The sequence below is a fragment of the Pleurodeles waltl genome, chromosome 11 (genome assembly GCF_031143425.1).
Source record: "Pleurodeles waltl isolate 20211129_DDA chromosome 11, aPleWal1.hap1.20221129, whole genome shotgun sequence".
Taxonomy (NCBI): domain Eukaryota; kingdom Metazoa; phylum Chordata; class Amphibia; order Caudata; family Salamandridae; genus Pleurodeles; species Pleurodeles waltl.
In genome coordinates this window covers 570931914-570949744 of record NC_090450.1, presented here as the reverse complement: position 1 = coordinate 570949744, position 17831 = coordinate 570931914, and the positions used below count along the sequence as shown (strand labels likewise).

General features: G+C 46.8%; 1 protein-coding gene across 1 annotated transcript in view; it reads right to left on the bottom strand.

The window, feature by feature from the left end:
• Window positions 1–330: 330 nt before the first annotated feature.
• PLPP5 (phospholipid phosphatase 5) overlaps window positions 331–17831 on the bottom strand; it is a 135352-nt gene continuing 117851 nt past the window's right edge. The window contains exon 8 of the mRNA XM_069214022.1: window positions 331–1534. Within this exon, the coding sequence (XP_069070123.1) occupies window positions 1368–1534 (167 nt within the window). The 3' untranslated portion in view covers window positions 331–1367. The remainder of the gene's footprint in view (window positions 1535–17831) is intronic.

Here is a 17831-nt window from a genome sequence, read left to right as displayed (position 1 = left end):
TCTGGTACTGAACGTACAATGCCTGCATTCTTGCAGTTAAGGCACAATTCAGCCACTGACTGGTGCATTGACCTGACGCGATTTGTATAGTACACTGCAGGGTACACACAAAGTTTGGATAGGAAGGGGGAAAACGAGATATCGACATCTAAGTTATTACACTGGCAGAAAGAAAATGTAACTGCTGCAAGTGCTTATCCAGTGCCAAAGGTCTCCCCACTCATTTCAAGACATCGGTTCTATGTTATTTCACCAAAGAGAGGCTCATATTCGAGTACCCAATGCAAGTGAACTCCCTGTGTGAATTCCTAGTGCATCAATTTTCTTTTTGGTATGGTTTTTTAGTGTGGGGTTTATCCCAGGATTATTCCACTACCCCTGTCACCACCCTTCTTCCCTCACTTATACGGTCCTATGTACCTTTTCTCTGTGGCCTTTGCCCTGGCCGCCATACACTAGGTTGTGAACTAGAAATGAAGCAAGGAATAAACTAGTCTCCTTTTCCACTACTCATGTGTTTCCTGAATAGTAGGGACCTGCTTCAACGCTTCATTCGGCACTGTTTACTAAGCATTATTCGGCTTGGTGGTGGTGGGGTGGTGCTAGCAGCATTTATACTTATAGAGGTAACATATCGCCGTATTCACCGCATACCAGGGCACTACCAGTCAAGCAAACTATCCAGCTGTGCTACAAGATGTAATGTTACAGCTTCTTAAAGGGTCTATGATTGTTAACTCGTTTACTTCCATCTAAGTAAAAGGCTGTTAACACTGATGTGCCTCAATACCAAGGGCCTTTTTGAAATGTAAAAGATTAAAGTACCCTTAACTCGGACGGACCAAAGGCTTCAGCAATCAGAGTACAGAAAGTCTTACAGTGCAGTTCAGCTGCATTCATCCAAGCATTATAAGAAACTTCCAGCGGTCATTCCTTTAACACCGTGAAACCCTTAACAAATGTGTCAATAATATTAGAATTGAGAAATGTCTATGTTGCTTAAGGGGACTCATCTTTCTGATGAAGAGCAGCGATCACAACCTTAGCCACAGTTTGAAGTACAAAAGAATCACATCTTCATCGTCCGGTATTTTCGAGATTTGCACCACATTAACCATATACATAAAATGTGTTGAAGTAAAGGAGAGACAGAAATGCCCCAGAGATGTAGGAGATCATTCTTGCATCACTCTATCCCCTGGTCTTGGGCTGGAGATCAAGCTATGGTGCAACTAGACAAAAGAAGATGGCTGAGCTCAATGTGAGTCCTTCTCAAAAGCTTCACCCGCCCTTTGTTCCTGAGCAGTGGTCAACATACACAGGGTAGAAGAGATGAGGATTAATGCCTAGATGCATGGGCCCTGGTGTTATACTTCTAAGCTGTAGCCAGAATTCGAAAGGTTCTTCTGTTTGTCTGTGGCTTTAGATTTGCAGTGCCAAGGTCTGTGGCACTCTGGATCACTCAGGGGAGGGTAATACTGCCTGTAACACAGGTAGGCGAACGACAGACCAATCAGGGATCCAACCAGCACATCTGGAAAAAAGAAAATAAATAATTATTGAGCACTTTCGCTAAAAGTCTGATTATCATTTTGGGCCTAATTTACAAAGCTTATTTTTTTCTTGAATGAAACTGTCTTGCTCTTGGAAATTCAGGAGTGTTACTCCTAAGGGAGATTTAACACACAAACTTTGAAACGTAAGGTCGAATCAGGTTCTTAAGGAGTATATCTAGAAAAGTTCCTCAGTCCTGTTCAGCTAAGCAAAATCGTTTCAATCCTCATGTGAGACATGTCCAAAACGACCTAGTTCCAGAAAATACTGCCACTGCATCTCAATCTTCAACAAGGTTCTCGCATCAATTAATCTACTGGACACACACACACACCATAATATCGATCGGCTATTAGTAAAGAAAAAACATAACTTTTTCTTAGTTTGTCACTGACTTAAAGCATCCTGAGCTCCAAATCTTGGCCAAGATGTTGTCCAACTTAGTAACAGAAGTCAAAAAGTTGACAAGGGACACTGCTGCTCTTTTTCCCTCTTGTTAAAATGGTATTGTAATTAACTGTCCAAACTAGGAGGGCTGCTTGCAGTGGCTGCCAAATGATTTAGAACACTTTCAAGTAATTAATGAAAGAACGAGCTGACTGTAAAGCCAAAGAAACCTAAAAGCACATGCTTTGTGAGACAAATATTAATTTTACTTATCTTTTAAATCATCAGCAGTTCGAGCAATGTGAGAGCTATAAATATTTAGGGATAACATTAAAATCGCATTTTAATCGGATGACATAAAAGTGAACTGCTGCCAAGATTTAACTGGTTGTATGATATGCTATAGCGCCATTCCTATGTGCCACAAAGCTGGATTTAAACTGATCTTAAATTATAGCTGCTCTCTGTGACCTGGCACTAGAACGAGGCAGTTGGGATGTGCAAACAGCAATGCTTTGCAGTATTTTTTTCACACTGCGGAGGGCTCCTCCAGAGGCAGCCTTAAGTTTGGACATTACATCTACACAGTAGGCTTTATGAAATATATTATTTTCAATCTATGTCATTTTACCGCTGTAGTGCCTTTAGGGGAAATTTGTTTTCCATTGGTCAGTTTCGAGGAACCAGTTAGTATTTCTGCACAACAAAGATTGTTTGATAAAATTCAACAGTGAATTGACCAGTATCAATTATGCAGCCTGTACCATGAACCAATTATAGTTTCCAGAGTGTGTAATGTGATTGCACCCAAAAGAGACTTATTATGATGAGTACAAATATTTGTTAATGTTTGTATTAAGGTGAAAACCAAATACCACTAAACTTTACTTGTCTGGGGGCGTGGCTAGGCCTGCCAGCAAGATGGCTGCCACGTAGGGAGGCTCTGCTGGGCATCGGGCTGAATTCATTCATTTGTCCTCTTGTGAGCGGCACCTGATATTGCTGTTGTTGGACAAGACTCCACGGAGCCGGTTATTGCTGGCCGCCCTGGGCCTGTGTCAGTGGGCCCAAGAATCTGCGTGGCCTGCTGCGGCCACTGGAGACCCGATCGAAACCTCTCCCTGCCCGCGGGAGGGCCCGGCACGGCGGTGCCGCTGGCGATTGGGGGAGGCGGGGACCTCGAGGAGTGCGCTTCTCCCCCTCTCTGAGGCCAGATCGGCGGCCGTGTTCAGACCGCGGCCTCTGCTGAGCGGCTGGTGCGCAGAGGCTGCCGCTGCTTGAGACTGCCGCGCGCCTGGCCTGCCGGAGCTGTCCTCGGGCAGGCTACGTGCTCCCATGCTGGGTGCCCGGGGGCGGTGGGGCCCGGTCCTCTTGTGGCCTCGAAGGGAGGCGCAAAGTGGAGTGTTGGCTGCCACAGGACCTGGGGCCAGAGGAATCCTGTTTATGTGACAAGCGCCTGGGCCTGCTTGGATGTGGTGAAGGTGCTGTCAGCTGGGTGGTCTCGGCGGGCTGCCTGCTGGATTGAGGTGTAACTGGAGTGGACCGTGGCCTGCCTGGCCTTGCCTGCCGGCCTCCCAGTGGAGACTGTCAGCGCGGCTGGCAAACAAGTTAACCCCTCGACTGCTGGGTGGCCCTTGGGGCTGCCCATCTTTGGACTTACCTGCATTGACGGTGGCTGCGGCTGCTCTGGGGCCCAGGGTCGCTTCCCCGAGGGCCCTGGTGGGCTAGTGTGTGGATCTGGTAGGCGAATTAGCTGAATCGCCTTATCTTGAAGTCGTTGGGACCTGCTCTTGGTGTGTTGGCCTCTGGCTTACGGACACTGGCTCAGTGCACCAAAACTTCCGTCCCGCTTCTGGTTTGACAGTGGTTTGAACATGGGTAAGGTGGAGCAACGACAGGCCAAACTTACCTTCGATGGTGGGAAAAGGAGAGGCGGCGCCCCGGCCCCACTGACCAGAGAGGAGCCTGTTGAGGAGGGTACATCGGATTCCTCTGTTAGGACCATCTTCCTTGACCTCACGGGTAGCCTTGCAGGCATTGATGCTAAGCTTGACCACCTGACTGTGCAGCTGGACCGAATTAAGGCCAGGGTGGATGACCATGATGCCCGGGTTGATCAACTGGAAACGCGCGCCTCGGAGGATCAGCGGAACGTCGAACGGGAACAGCTGCTCCGAATGGAGCGCATGCTGGAGGTCATACGCAATAAAAATGAAGATTTGGAGGCCAGGTCGCGGCGCAATAACATTCAAATAGGGGGCCTGCCAGAATCCACAGACATAGGCAGAATGGAAGACTTTGTTGAGGACATGTTGGTGGAACTTTCCCCCGGGGAACTCTCTCGGGTGATGGTGGTGGAGCGGGCCCACAGGTCTTTGTGGCCCAGGCCCCTTCCTGGGACTCCCCCGTGTCCCATCATCGCTCGCTTGCTAAACTACTGGGATAGAGACACTGTTTTAAGACTGGCCAGGGACCGGAGTCTTGTGGTCTACAGAAATACTGAGCTGAACTTTTTCCCGGACTATACTCCTGGTGTGCAAGCTGCAAGCAGAGCGTTTTTGCCAATTAAACGCACCCTGAGCCAGACTGACACCAGATTTTCGCTTCTGTACCCGGCGAAGCTGAGGGTGCAGCACCTGGGTAAACTGCTGTTTTTTTACAGACCCGAAGCTTGCCGCTACGTTCGCCAAGACGGTGTCCAAAAGAGTGGTGGTGGTGGCGGCACCAGACAGCCCTGGAACTGAGAGTGCAGCTTTAAGCGACAATGATTAACTGAGTAGGGGTGCTATTGATTGAGATTCCCTCTTGCTATGTGGCGGGTGATACAGACACCGAGATCCCGCCATTTGGGCCGCTTAATTGTTGATTGCACTGTTGGCCCTTGCCCACCTTCCTCAGTCCTGTTTGGGATTGCGGAACGGATGGCTTAGCTCTTGCCCCTGGGATTTGTCCTAGATACTTGATGTTTGTTGACTAAGGTGTTGCTCTTCTACCGGGGGGAGGAGGGTGTATCTGCTTTGACCCTGTTGGGGGGGGGGGGGTCTGCGTGGGTTGGGGGGGGGGGTATGTTCTTTCAGTGGGTCTTTTTCAGTCTTCTGTTTTCTCTCCTCTACCTTCCCTTTCCCCATGAGGCAGGCTGGCGGGGCGGGGTGCTGCTGATGTGCTACGATTTCATAAGTCTGCAGGTATGGTTACGGGAGGTGTGACTTTGGTCAGATGTCTTACTTGGAATGCGCGAGGCTTGAATGATGGGTGTAAGGTGCGGCTTATGTCTGCTTATGTTAAGTGCCAGGAAATAGATGTATGTATGTTGCAGGAAATTCATTTGGTGGCGGATACGCAGCACCGACTAAAGGCTGAGTGGGTTGGAGAGTGTCACTGTATGGTGTTTTCGCACTACTCATGGGGGTTGGCGATCCTGCTCCGTAAGGGACTGCAGTGGGGCACTCAAAGTTATCGTAGATCCTAACGGCCGATACGTCCTAATGCGTGGCACGCTGCTGGATAAAGCTTGCAGACTGGTGACAGTATATGGTCTGGTTGAGTCGCTGGGCAGTGGCGTAGTGATCTGGGGCGGGGATTTCAACGTGGTTTTAGATTCAGCGGCAGACCATGAAAGCCTTGCCAGGGTGCAGCATGTGGCCGCTGCTATGGCTCTGTCGTCTGTTATGGTCGAGGGAGCTTTGGTGGATATATGGAGGGCTAAACACTCGACTGCTCGTGAGGGTACATGCGTTAACTACGCCCACAATAGTTGGTCCCGCATAGATCGATGGTTGGGCTCCAGGGATGTAGAGCTTTGGACGCTGTCGGTGGAACACTTATCTCGAACTCTGTAAGATCACTCGCCGGTCAAGCTAGTGCTGGCGGTACCTGGACGGCCAGGGCGAACGGGACTGTGGCGCTTACCTTCTGGTGCGTTGAGGGATCTGCATTTTGCGAGGAGGTCCACAAGGCCATCATTAACTATTTCAGCAAGAACCTTGGTTCTGTGATTTCGGCGGGCACTCTGTGGGAGGCCTTCAAGGTAGTGATCCGGGGTGTGTCTTGCGAAACAACATGGTGTGTTAAAGGCCCTGTGGCGGGAACTGGCGGACTTGGAAGAGCAGATTTCGACGCTAGAGTAGCGCTTGGTGGTGGATTAGTCGGGTGCTACGTTGGCGTTGCTTCGGACGCTGTATCGCGGTACGAGGAGGCCTCGCTTCGGGAGATTTGTTTTATGGGGAGACATGCCAGGGCACAGCGATACGGCAAAGGCGAGAGGGCCGGGCGCACTCTGGCACATATGCTGCGTAGGGCCTGGGCCAGCAATTACATTACTGAGATAGATAGCGCTGACGGTGAGCGAGTGACGGGGACTAAGGATGTCCTACAGGTCTTTACTAAATTCTTTGAGGATCTATATACTGAGCCCATTGGTCTGGAGGTGAGTGCGGCTCGGGATTACTTCTCTGAGATCGCCCTGCTTTGGTTTGACGAAGCGCACAGGTCTTATTTTGATGCCCCCTTCTCAGACGAGGAGGTACAGGCGGCGATTCGTGGTTTGACCGGAGACAAGTCCCCGGGCCTGGATGGGCTGACTCCGGCGTTTTACAAAGAGTACACTGATATATTGGCTCCTCATCTTCTGGAGGCCTATGCGGAGGCTATGGAAACTGGGGTGCTTCCGCCCTCTCTTCGCGAGGCTCTGATAGTCATGATACTCAAGCCTGGCAAGGATCCTCACTGCAGCGACTCGTATCGCCAGCTCTCTATGATTAATATGGACAATAAAATCCTGGCTAAGATAATCGGCACACGGTTGCAGCCGCTACTTCCGAAACTGGTATTGCCGGACCAGTCAGGTTTTGTGCCCAGTAGGTCTACGTCTCATAATCTGCGCACGTTTTTTGCGAATACGAGCACGATTGATGCTGCGGATGACGTGGCAGCAGTGTTCTTGGATGCCTCCAAGGCCTTTGACTCGCTGGTATGGGAGTACATGTTTGCGCTGCTTGCTGCAATGGGCATGAGGGCGCGTTTTGTCCAATTGATCCGGCTGTTGTACACTGAACCCACAGTGAGACTGCAATTGAACGGCTGTGTATCTGGCTCATTCTGGGTGGCTCGGGGGATACGCCAGGGATGCCCACTCTCCCGCTGCTCTTTGCTGTTGAGATGGAGCCTCTTGCGGCATATCTGAGACAGCACCACAACGAGAGGGCACAGCCGTTCCGTCAGCGGCCCATTTTAATATCTCTGTATGCGGATGATATTGCGCTGTATGTGCGTGAGCCACAGAATAATTTAGACGTGCTCCTGGATGAGGTGGTCCACTTTGGTTCCTTCTCCGGTATCACAATCAACTGGTTTAAGTCGGTGGTTTCCCTCCCAGTACCCGATTAAGTGGGCGGACGGCCCGGTGTGCTATCTGGTTATCTGGCTGAGTTGCGACGTGGGAACGCTTTGGACGCTAATTACGGCAAGGCTATTGCATGGTTAGAGGATAAAAGTAGAGACGTGGCATTGTCTGCTGCTCTCGCTTATTGGGCGCATTGCAGTAGCTAAAATGGTGGTGCTGCCTAGGTTCCTATACCTGTTTGTGAACCTTCCTCTCATTCTAACTGCGAGATTTCTGCAGCGCCTTCGGTCTGCCATGATCCATCTGGTTTGGGCCGGCAGACGGGCCAGGATTTCTTGGAAGAGGCTGATGCTGCCCTTTGAGCTGGGCGGTCTTGCCACCCTGGATTTGGAGCTATACTATTACTGCACTCAGGCCCACTTTGCATATTACTGGCTCCATCCTATTCGGTATCTGCCGCATCTTGCCTCTGAAAGTGATGCGGTGTGGCCTGACGGCCTGTTTAGGGTCCTCGGGGACCCTCCTTGACACAGGACGTGCGGTGTGGATACAGTGCAATGTACGGTTCGAGCATTGTCTGCAGACGTCGCAGATGAAAGAATGTTTCGAGATGTGAAGCTTTGTGACTTTCTTCGCGATTCTGGCTTAACCGAGCTGGGAGACTGGTTTGAAGATGGTCGGTTGATATCCCCGGAGTCCATATTAGAGAATGGGCATGACACTGCGCTGCATAGGTTATATGTGCTGCGTGTGTGTGCGATGCGTGCGTGCTTCCCCTGTCTTCCGGGGGCTCCTCCGGTGTGTCAGGTTTGGAGGTGCTGTGGCGTGCACAGTCGCCGCGAAAGCTTATTAACAAGCTATACTCTTGATGTGGGTGAGCCCATCACGGAGGAGGTATGGCTGAAGTGCTGCGCGCACATGAGACCTTTGTCGCCCAATTATAGATTATGGCTCATACACTAAGTTCCTGCACCGCTTATATTATACCCCTGAAGGGCTTACACACTATAGGCTTGCGCATGGATGCGAGTTGTGAGAGGTGTTGAGCCCCAGTTGCTGATTTTCTGCATCTTGCATGGCGCTGTGGTGCCGTTCATGCTTACTGGGTAGAGGTAATACATATGATCGAAGAGATGACTGGATTGGTGCTTCCTTTATCCCCCACGCATGCACTGCTAGGCTATGTAGGCGAAGTGCCTCTGGCTCATAGGAGGTTGGTTGGCCTGCTGCTGGCGAAGCGAAGGGGTGCAATGTGCTGGGGTCGCAGCCGGGATCCCCGTAGCTCGGACTGTCTGTGTGATGCTTCGTTGTGCCATGAGCAATTGATGGTCTTCTGGGAGCTGGTACCTGGGGGTTCCCTGCCGCGGGATATATGGGGCCCGCTGCCTTCGTTTTTTTATGCCTTTGTAGTGACACTGCTTGGTCGCTGATAGGTCGGCTGCGCTCATGGCGTTTGATCACTGTCACCTCGCTTTGGCATTGTGGGTGCTGCGTGGTGTTTGCTCACTGTCCTGCCTCCCCCCACTATTCCCAGTTCGATCTGTGTTCTTTTACCTCAGTTATGCTGTTCTTGCCCACGAATGCATATTTCTGCTTGTTCGCCCCTGGACTTTGATTTACTGTGTTGTCCGAATATCCGGTCAAGATATTGCTGGAGTAAGTCGACTGGGCACGATATAGACTTATGCCACGCTTATAACTGAACTTTCTGGGTGCGGCTGCGGCCACTTGGCGCCTGATATGGGACTGTACAGGGCGGCATTATGTATACTGTTATGGGCAGCTTTCTTGTTGTTGTCACTGTTTTGATGAATATCAATAAACTAATTTAAAAAAAAAAAAAATGTACTTGTCTGGAGATGATTAAGAGTTTGCTGCTATTGGATAGAACGTGAGCTGCCAAAGATTATTGCGGAGACGTGTTCCAGTACTGGTCGAGATAGTCTAGGATTAGTGGTACATTATGGAAAATGGCACTTAAGACAATTGAATAAGGTTATCTTTGCCCAAGTAACTTTACATCCACTTTACCCAAGTCACTTTCCCAATAGTGTAAGAAAAGCCTCAAACAATTATGTAGACTTTCATTCAACACTTGGGTAGATGGTGCATCAACACTTACACAGGTTGTTCTTGGTCCTTCCAATACCTAATTACTGATTACTTTCTCTATTCCACTCTCCAATATTCTTGACCTAGTCTTTGCACTGGGAAGATCTTCTGTGGATATCCATCCTTTGAGAGATCGTAGGTTTCTGCAGACTGATCGACAGTGGTCTCAGATTTCTCAGGCATTGCAACGGACAGGGTTGCTCAGACATCACAATGGACAAGGAAGCAGGGTCTGGCAGACATAGCTGTCAGAGACTGACCATTGCCAAGAGACCCTAAATTCTCATCATCAATCCTTCACTGTTGACAGCAACTTTAACAATTAATGAGTGCAGCACTCCTATTTGTTGCTCTGCCATGCGATAAGGTAATCATCTCTAACTGTTGTGTCTTTGCAAGAGTGACTGACAGGACTTGTAAACTGTGCAGTACTCTACCGGATTCCTTGCTACAAGTCCCTGCTAGTGAAGTAGACTAGAATGCATGTTTTCCTGGGAGGAAGTGAGCAAGGCCTAATCTCCATCAAATGCAAATGCAAGGTGGTGGAGCAGAGACGGCCCATCCGCCACAACCGGTTAGTGGACAGATGATCTAGCACCCCTTGTATTTTTGGAATGTCTCTTTACAGAAGTAGTAGTTCTGCACTCTCCCCATAAGATTTTATTGTAAAGCAAAACACATTTGTATGCGTTTAAATGTACACACTTTTGAATGGAGCAGAACAAGACAGTTCCAGTCGATCAGCCTGTGGCTTGACAAAAGTAGAAGCTGAATATTTGCTAGCATAAGGCATGGCAAAGAACTACACACCTCACAAAATAAGATGTTCTTCTGGGAGGACAAGACCTGAGCAATAGCATCTGGTTGGCTAGAGCCAGTCTGGACTCCAGCACACTCCCTGGGAGGGACAGCTGGGCTGAGGTGCGCCTGAAAAGAAAATACATTTTGACGGCATGAGTGGCTGTCCCTGATGTTTTGGAACTTTCAAACTTAGTTGTCAGTTAGTCCAACTACCAATATACTCCATCTGAGAGGAGGCCTCTGGCTTTTCCAGTTGACAGATCTCTACAGAAACGTGTAAAGGAAGTTTAAGATCAGACTCTTTTCTGGTCTCCCTTAGAACTGTAATATCAGGCAGATTAAAGGATGGCTGCTACAATACATGAAAAGAGATCTTCCACCACAAAGGACTAATGAAAATACCTCAGTGTATGTCCAGTGCACCTCATAACTTCTGACTTATGATTCGTTGGGGAGCAGTCTAAGGAGGGTATAACAGTCTGAGAGGTAGGTCTTTGTGATCCTCGGGATATACATATTTTTGAAATTTGGGGTAAAATATGGTAGAGGAAGAAATTAGAAACCTTCTCCTAACAAGTTTTCATATAGGGCTCTCACACTTTACCTACAGCTACAAATTCAATTTCCAATGTTTGCAAGATAAGGGTTAATTCAAGAAAATATCGAAGCTGTTTCTTCAAATAGACACCATAGTAATACATGCTGGATTTCAGGACACAAGGATACCTTTCAGTGTAAACTAACTTCTAAGAGCTACCTCCTGATCAAACACTGGTGCAGTTGTAAGAATAGTCTTAAGTCACTGTTAGCAAATGGCCCTGGAAATTGATTTTTTTAATGCATTTTTCAACAGCAGGATTACCAGCATCCCCAGAGAGTTATTCTCACTGGTGAAAGCTAGAATTACACTCCATCAGTTGTGCACTGAAAGGTTTTAACTGCAAGTCTTTTTGCTCATAAAATCCAATTGTAAACCCTGGGCAAATAGAAGCAAAAGGACATAAAGCATTGGCAAAACCAATAAGTCTCGGCCTTGAAACCTAGCGGCTTTGCCAATGCTTTTTTGTGTCTCAGCAGCCAGAAATGGGGCCATCACTGAATGCACACTGTAATCTTAACAAATACTGTTCAAAGATGGCTGCCATAAATACGTTCTCATCCATAGTAGCCAGCTTTGAATGGATTTGTTAAAAGAAACATAATCACTGCCTAGATGCACACAGTGCACGCTTGGGTAGCCATCTTGGAATGGCCAAATACCATTTTAATTTGGCCGGTCATTGACAGAGCAGCAGGTGGAAAAAAGTAAATAAAAAAACGGAATAAAACAAGGTGGCTTGCTGAGATAAGAGCACACTGGGCAGGAATGGTGGGATGTGCAGGAGGGGGAGCAGAGAAAGAATATAGTCTCTCACTACAAGCAAGGTCTGACATCAGCAGTGGAATGACATTTTCGAATTAAATCACTGACACCAAATTACTATTAGGTGGGATAAACCTAAGAAAATTGAAGCATGTTATTAACCAGGAGGAGGGATGTGAGATACAATCAAAGCAAGGGGATGACCAAAGGCCCATTCTAAACGTACTAGAAACTGCAGGTCCACCTACAGACAGCTAAAGCTATCTGTAGTGGAGACCCAAAAATGGACACATGCTGTAGTGCATAATCTAGGTGAGCCATTTCGAAAACACACCTTGAACAGGTGTTAAAATGTAGCAGATCGATTTTCACCTACAAAAACAGTATTACTTCAACATAAGCAGTGTTTAATATTCATGAAAGCTACAACTAATAGCTTCCTGTTTTGTCTCTGAGGGCACTCGTGAAGACAGACCAAGACGGGACCAAAATTATAGATTACTTATCACCGAGTAAGAATTTTTAACAATTGTAGCATGTAACTTCCCGAAGTTGATGCATATGAGATCATTTAGTTTCAAAGATGCAATGTAAATGCATGAAATACCAAATGAAGACTTAATGATGGACATTTCAAGGAGTCCACTGACTAACTTCATATATCATTGACTTATCGATGCAAGTACAGCAGGATAATATTTACTGCTTTATATTTTATATGGACTAATTTAACTTTTAACTGAGAGAGAAGAAAATATTACCTACATGTAGACCTGGTTGTGCATCGTAGGAGGGTCACTGATAATCACTAGACTGATTCCACGCCGCCTCTGTGGACCCTGGAGCACTTCTTCGATATAAGTGCAATACATTTTAATATCCAGTAGGGTGTTCATGTCCGTCTGATTTAATTATGAAGTACACCCTATAATCGCCTATCAGAGGCTCGATTTCTTTTTCCGATGAAATACCATGTCGCCGCATACCTATTTCAAACCTGCACTGAAGTATTATATGCACAGAAAGGTGAAAGTATATGAGGGAAAGAGAAAGAAAAAATGCAGCCTGATAGGCTTCTACTGTAAAGAGAGAAAGGGGCCGTTCCTTTCCTGAAGGTTCTCTAACCAAAGTGCACCATACTGGCAGTCTGCCTCAGAGAGCCAGTTCTTTTTTACAGTAATATTACTCACCTTGTAAGCTGAAATGTACTTTTCAATGGTTAACAATTATAGCCAGAGAAGCAAGTGGGTTGTTTATGACTTCAATAAAGATACTTACCATGCAGAACAAGGACTACAAGTGAATAACCTATTTGTAGCATGTGTTGGGCATGGATACATATGCTTAAAATACTACTGCCATCTAGAGTTGGGCTCGGATGTTTACAACTAGTTTTTGTTCAAATAAGTCTTTCAAGTCATGACGTATACTGACGACTCTTAAAGTCTATATTGGGTATGGTCATTGGCTCCTTTGTTAGATTGTTTTTCTCCACCTAGTGTCCGGACCCCTAGCTTGGAGCTCTGGGATCAATGCTTCAATGCGGCTTCACCAGCCGTTTTGGTGACCAACAAATCACCCTTCAACGGAGACTGGCGAAAAAGCCACCCACCTGCTGGATTTTGTAGACTTTTTCCGCTCGCCCCCCGGGCTCAGATTAACTCCCACTTCTACTCTTGCACCGCCATCTTCTTTTACTCGACGCACATGCAGTGATGGAAAAGACTCCATTTTGCTTCTGCCCAATGCGTCACGCAAAGTACTCCAGGCAAGATCATCATCTAGTCTGCAACCTTTCCCCAAATGGCGTGTGAAGCGTGCCTGGCCTTCCAATCGAAGAAGATGCTTCAACAACAATGAGAGTGGAACATGGCCCAAAGCACAATACAGGCGCACCAAACAGAATACGCACCTGGGGTCTGCAGGGACCAGACGCAGCCACATACAGAACACAGCCTTCACCTTGAGGGTGACATCAAAGATGAGGCAGAAGCCTAAAGCACTCTGTTTGATGTCTCCATTCATCTCCCCAGCAGTGAGGAAGGGTCCGACTCCGATCACAAACTAGAACCCCAACAGATCGCTTCAACAGGGCACATGAGCACTGTGGTGAAAGTCTTCCAGAGCTAAACAAAAGGTACATTTACAGGCTCACGGAGCCCCCTGGGCCACGGAGGTATCTGACACAAGGCAAAGGAACAGACGGTTATTCCTCTGCCAAAACAATCCTTAAAGGCCATTAGAAAACTAACACACTGACTGCTCCAAAGTCAAATCCAGAAAAACAAGCAGTGACACCGGGAAAGCCTTCTAAGCCTTCACAGCCGAAATCTGTCACAGAAAAATCCAAAGCGCCTTTAGACTCAATGACACTATAAATAAAAACACCCTCAGCACCGAAAACCTCTCCGCATCCAAAACCTACATCAGCACAGAAAACTACATCTGCATCGAAAATGCCTACCGCCTTAAAGGCTACAGCACCTAAAAGTCATGGTGCTAAAAGAACACAAACTTCCCTAGAACCAAAAGAACGGCCTGTTCTGCCTATTATGACAGAATTACAGGAAAATCTTGACACCAGACAGAAGTTTCTAGTCATAAACTGAGATACAGGAAGGGTAGTAACCAAACCACCTCTGCCAGTTATAGACACATGAAAAAAAGACTTTTGAGGAAGAAATCCCAGGGCCTCAGACCACAGAAGCCCCCACGCAAAACAACAGAAGGACCAGATCCATCCACTTTTCCCCTGAACCTCTACCCTCCTCTTCCACCTACCCCTCTACCATTACCTATACTTTCTCCTTCACCTCCTACACTTCCACTGTTGCCAATACCAGCTACAGCTCAACCCCCTACCAACCTCACCACAAGGCTTCCCTCATGCTCACTCACAAAGGTCATCGCCACATTTTCTCTAGCGGAGTACAGCACTGGGAACATACCGACCCCTACTACACTCCATATTTTCCAGACCCACAGGGTGATCCAGATAATTTTGATCAACCATGGGATGACAATAACGTAAACCCACAAGGGGATCCAGATCTATACCCCCGACTGGCTTTCCTACCTGCTGAGGGCCTGCTCTTACTCCCTTCCAAGGGTCGAGTCACTAGGACCTTGCTAGTCCTCAAAAATCTACAATCTTCCTTGCAACAACTATTTGCATTTGCCAAGGCTTGTTGGCGGCGGTCCTGTCAGCCACCGACCTTCCTGCAATCCGGCGACTGATGTGGAACAGCTCATAGGTGACTCCTTGGATTTCCTGCATCCCCTGGACTCCACAGCTGGACTCCTTGCTTCACCGTACTACAGGAACGTCAAGTCCAAGAGGGTAGGCATTGCCTACCTGCACTACCTGGACATCTCAGAGTGGTCTGGACACTTTACTCTTCTTTTTCAGATTCTTTACGTCCAGAATCAACCTTTGGGTTCCACCAGCCTGGTCCATGGGTTACGACAGCAGCCTGACAACTGAGGCTTCCATGGACTCCAATGAGGGTTTCTGACGCCACTTCACATCTATTCACCTGGGCACCCCGGTGTAGGTACTTCAGTCTCCTGGGTATCCACGGGTGGGGGCACTCTCCAACCTTCTTTGTGCCAGCTGGTTTCCTCAGGGCCCACCGGGAAGGGTCCTGAAACCATAAAAATGGACTGCAATGGTCCTGTGTCAGCGTATGGGACATCTGACTCAATGACAACTCTGCACTTGGGTGCCTGTGGGATTTTTGGCACTTACTTCTGGAACATTTTTACTTCCCCAACCTCTGGGATTCTAACACACTTGCCTCATTTGGACATATCTATTCTAATACCACTTTCTAAGTATATGGTTTGCCCCCACCATAGGGCTCCATGTATCCCTATGCTTTTCCTGCTTGTTACTAAGTGTATATTTTGTGTGTAGATATCTCCAAGTGGAGATATACCAATGTTAGAGTAATCTTAGTGTTGTAATAAAGGATACTTTATTTTTTCAACATCTGGTGTGGTTCCTTCTTGTGAAGAATTTCTGTTTGACTATTGTGGTATTGCAAGTGCTTTACAATCCTCCTTGATAAGATTTAGCTACTTCCCACAGCTACCCACAAGAAAGCTTTTGCTATCTGGACACCTAAACATCACTAAGGGTTGCCTGGACTCAGTACAGGGTGCCACACCACAGATGTACACCATAAACTGAGCCAGCCTCCTACAACATATACCTCTCAAAAGCCAAAAAGCTCCTACCAATCACAGTATACATGAGGCACATACTATAAAACACACTACAAAGGCAATACCATCAGCGGTAGAGGATGTAGATCAAGTTTCAAGGGAACCACTTCCACCAAACAGTGACTGCCTGCCTCCCCCTGGCACTTAACACCAGTGGAGGGACAGTTACAGAACTACCATGCTGGTTGGGTACTAATTAACTCAGAGCAGTGGGTCCTCTCAATAATAGAAGGGTATTGTCTAGAACTCATATCTACTCCTGCCAATATCCCACCTCGAGTTCAAGCTAAGTACAAAAAAAACTTAACACTCCTACAAGAGTAAATTCAAGCTCTGCTTCTATTTAATACATGAGAGCCCTTTTAACATCAAGGGCATGAAGAGCTCATTCAGCAACTGAATCTGGCTGTGGAAAAAAGACTGACAATTCCACTGACTGACTGATATGAAATGGTGAAACTACTTTTGGTAGGAATTTTGGGTTTGTCCTAAGGACAACTTTATTTCTATGAATTTGAAAGAAAGGTTCTTCTAAAGTGAATGCTTGAATTTCACAAACTCTTCTTAAGGAAGTAATTGCTACTAAGAAAGCAACCTTCCATGACAAAAAATGGAGAGGGCAAGAATGCATGGGTTCAAGTGGTGGACCCATAAGTCTTGTGAGCACGATGTTAAGATTCCAGGCAGGAGCTGGTGAAGCCCCAGGTGGAATATTTCTTTTAAGGCCTTCCACAAAAGCCTTTACAACAGGAATCCTAAACAGAGAAGTATGCTGTCTGTTTTGTAGGTGAGCAGCTATTGCTGTTAAATGGATTTTAATAGAATAATATGCAAGATTTGCTTTTTTGCGAATGTAGCAAATAACAGACAATATCCTGTTCGGACGCTTTAAGTGGATTCATGTTTTTGGGCTGACAGTAATATATAAAATGTTCCCATTTAGCTGCATAACACTCTCTAGTTGTAGGTTTGCGTGCTTCCTTTAGAATATCTATAAATTCAGATGGAAGCTGTAAATAGCCAAATTCTATCACCTCAGGAGCCAAATCACCATGTTGAGCATACTGGGATTGGGATGCCGGATTTGACCTTTGTTCTGGGTCAATAGGTCTGGTCTGTTTGGTAGTTTGTGTTGTGGTACTACGGACAGATCCAACAGTGTTGTGTACCAGTGTTGACATGCCCATGTGGGAGATATGAGTATTATAGTGAGGGAGGTGTGACAGATCTTGTTGACCAGAAATGTAGTTAGTGGGAGAGGTGGAAAAGCATAAGCAAATATCCCTGACCAACTGATTCATTAAGCATTGCCCTTGCATTTTCGCTTGTGGCAAAGAGATCTATGTATGGGAATCCCCACATTTGGAAGTATTGTTGAATCACTTGTGGGTGAATCTCCCATTCATGTACTTGTTGCTGCGTCCACTAGTTGATTGTGTATCCCTGGAATATACTCTGCTAGTAGTTGAATGTGATAGTGAATTGCCCATTTCCAAATTGTCTGTGCTAAAAGGGACAATTGAGATGAGTGCCTCCCTTGTTGTTGCAGATAATACATTGTGGTCATGTTGTCTGTCCTTATTAACACTGTTTTGTGTGTGATTTGTGATTGAAAAGCTTTGAGTGCTAGGAATAGTGCTAGTAATTCCATATGGTTTATGCGATAAGTTGTTGAATTGAGTCCCATTCCCCCTGTATGGTGAGGTTGTTGAGATGGGCACCCTAACCTATCATTGATGCATCTGTTGTGATTATGGTCTGTGGCACATGACCCTGAAAGGACCGCCTTTTAATAAGTAGGTGTGATTCCACCATTGCAGAGAGTGATAAATCTAGTGGGTCAACAACACTAGATCCTGAATATGACACTGTGCCTGAGACCATTGTTGTGAAAGACTGCTGTAATGTTCTCATGTGTAGATGTGCATTGGGTACTATTGACATGCATGATGCCATAATTCCCAATAGTTTCATGATCAACTTCAGCCATTAAGTGTGGCTGTAATGCAGTTGAGATACAAGATCGCAAAAAGCTTGAATACTCAC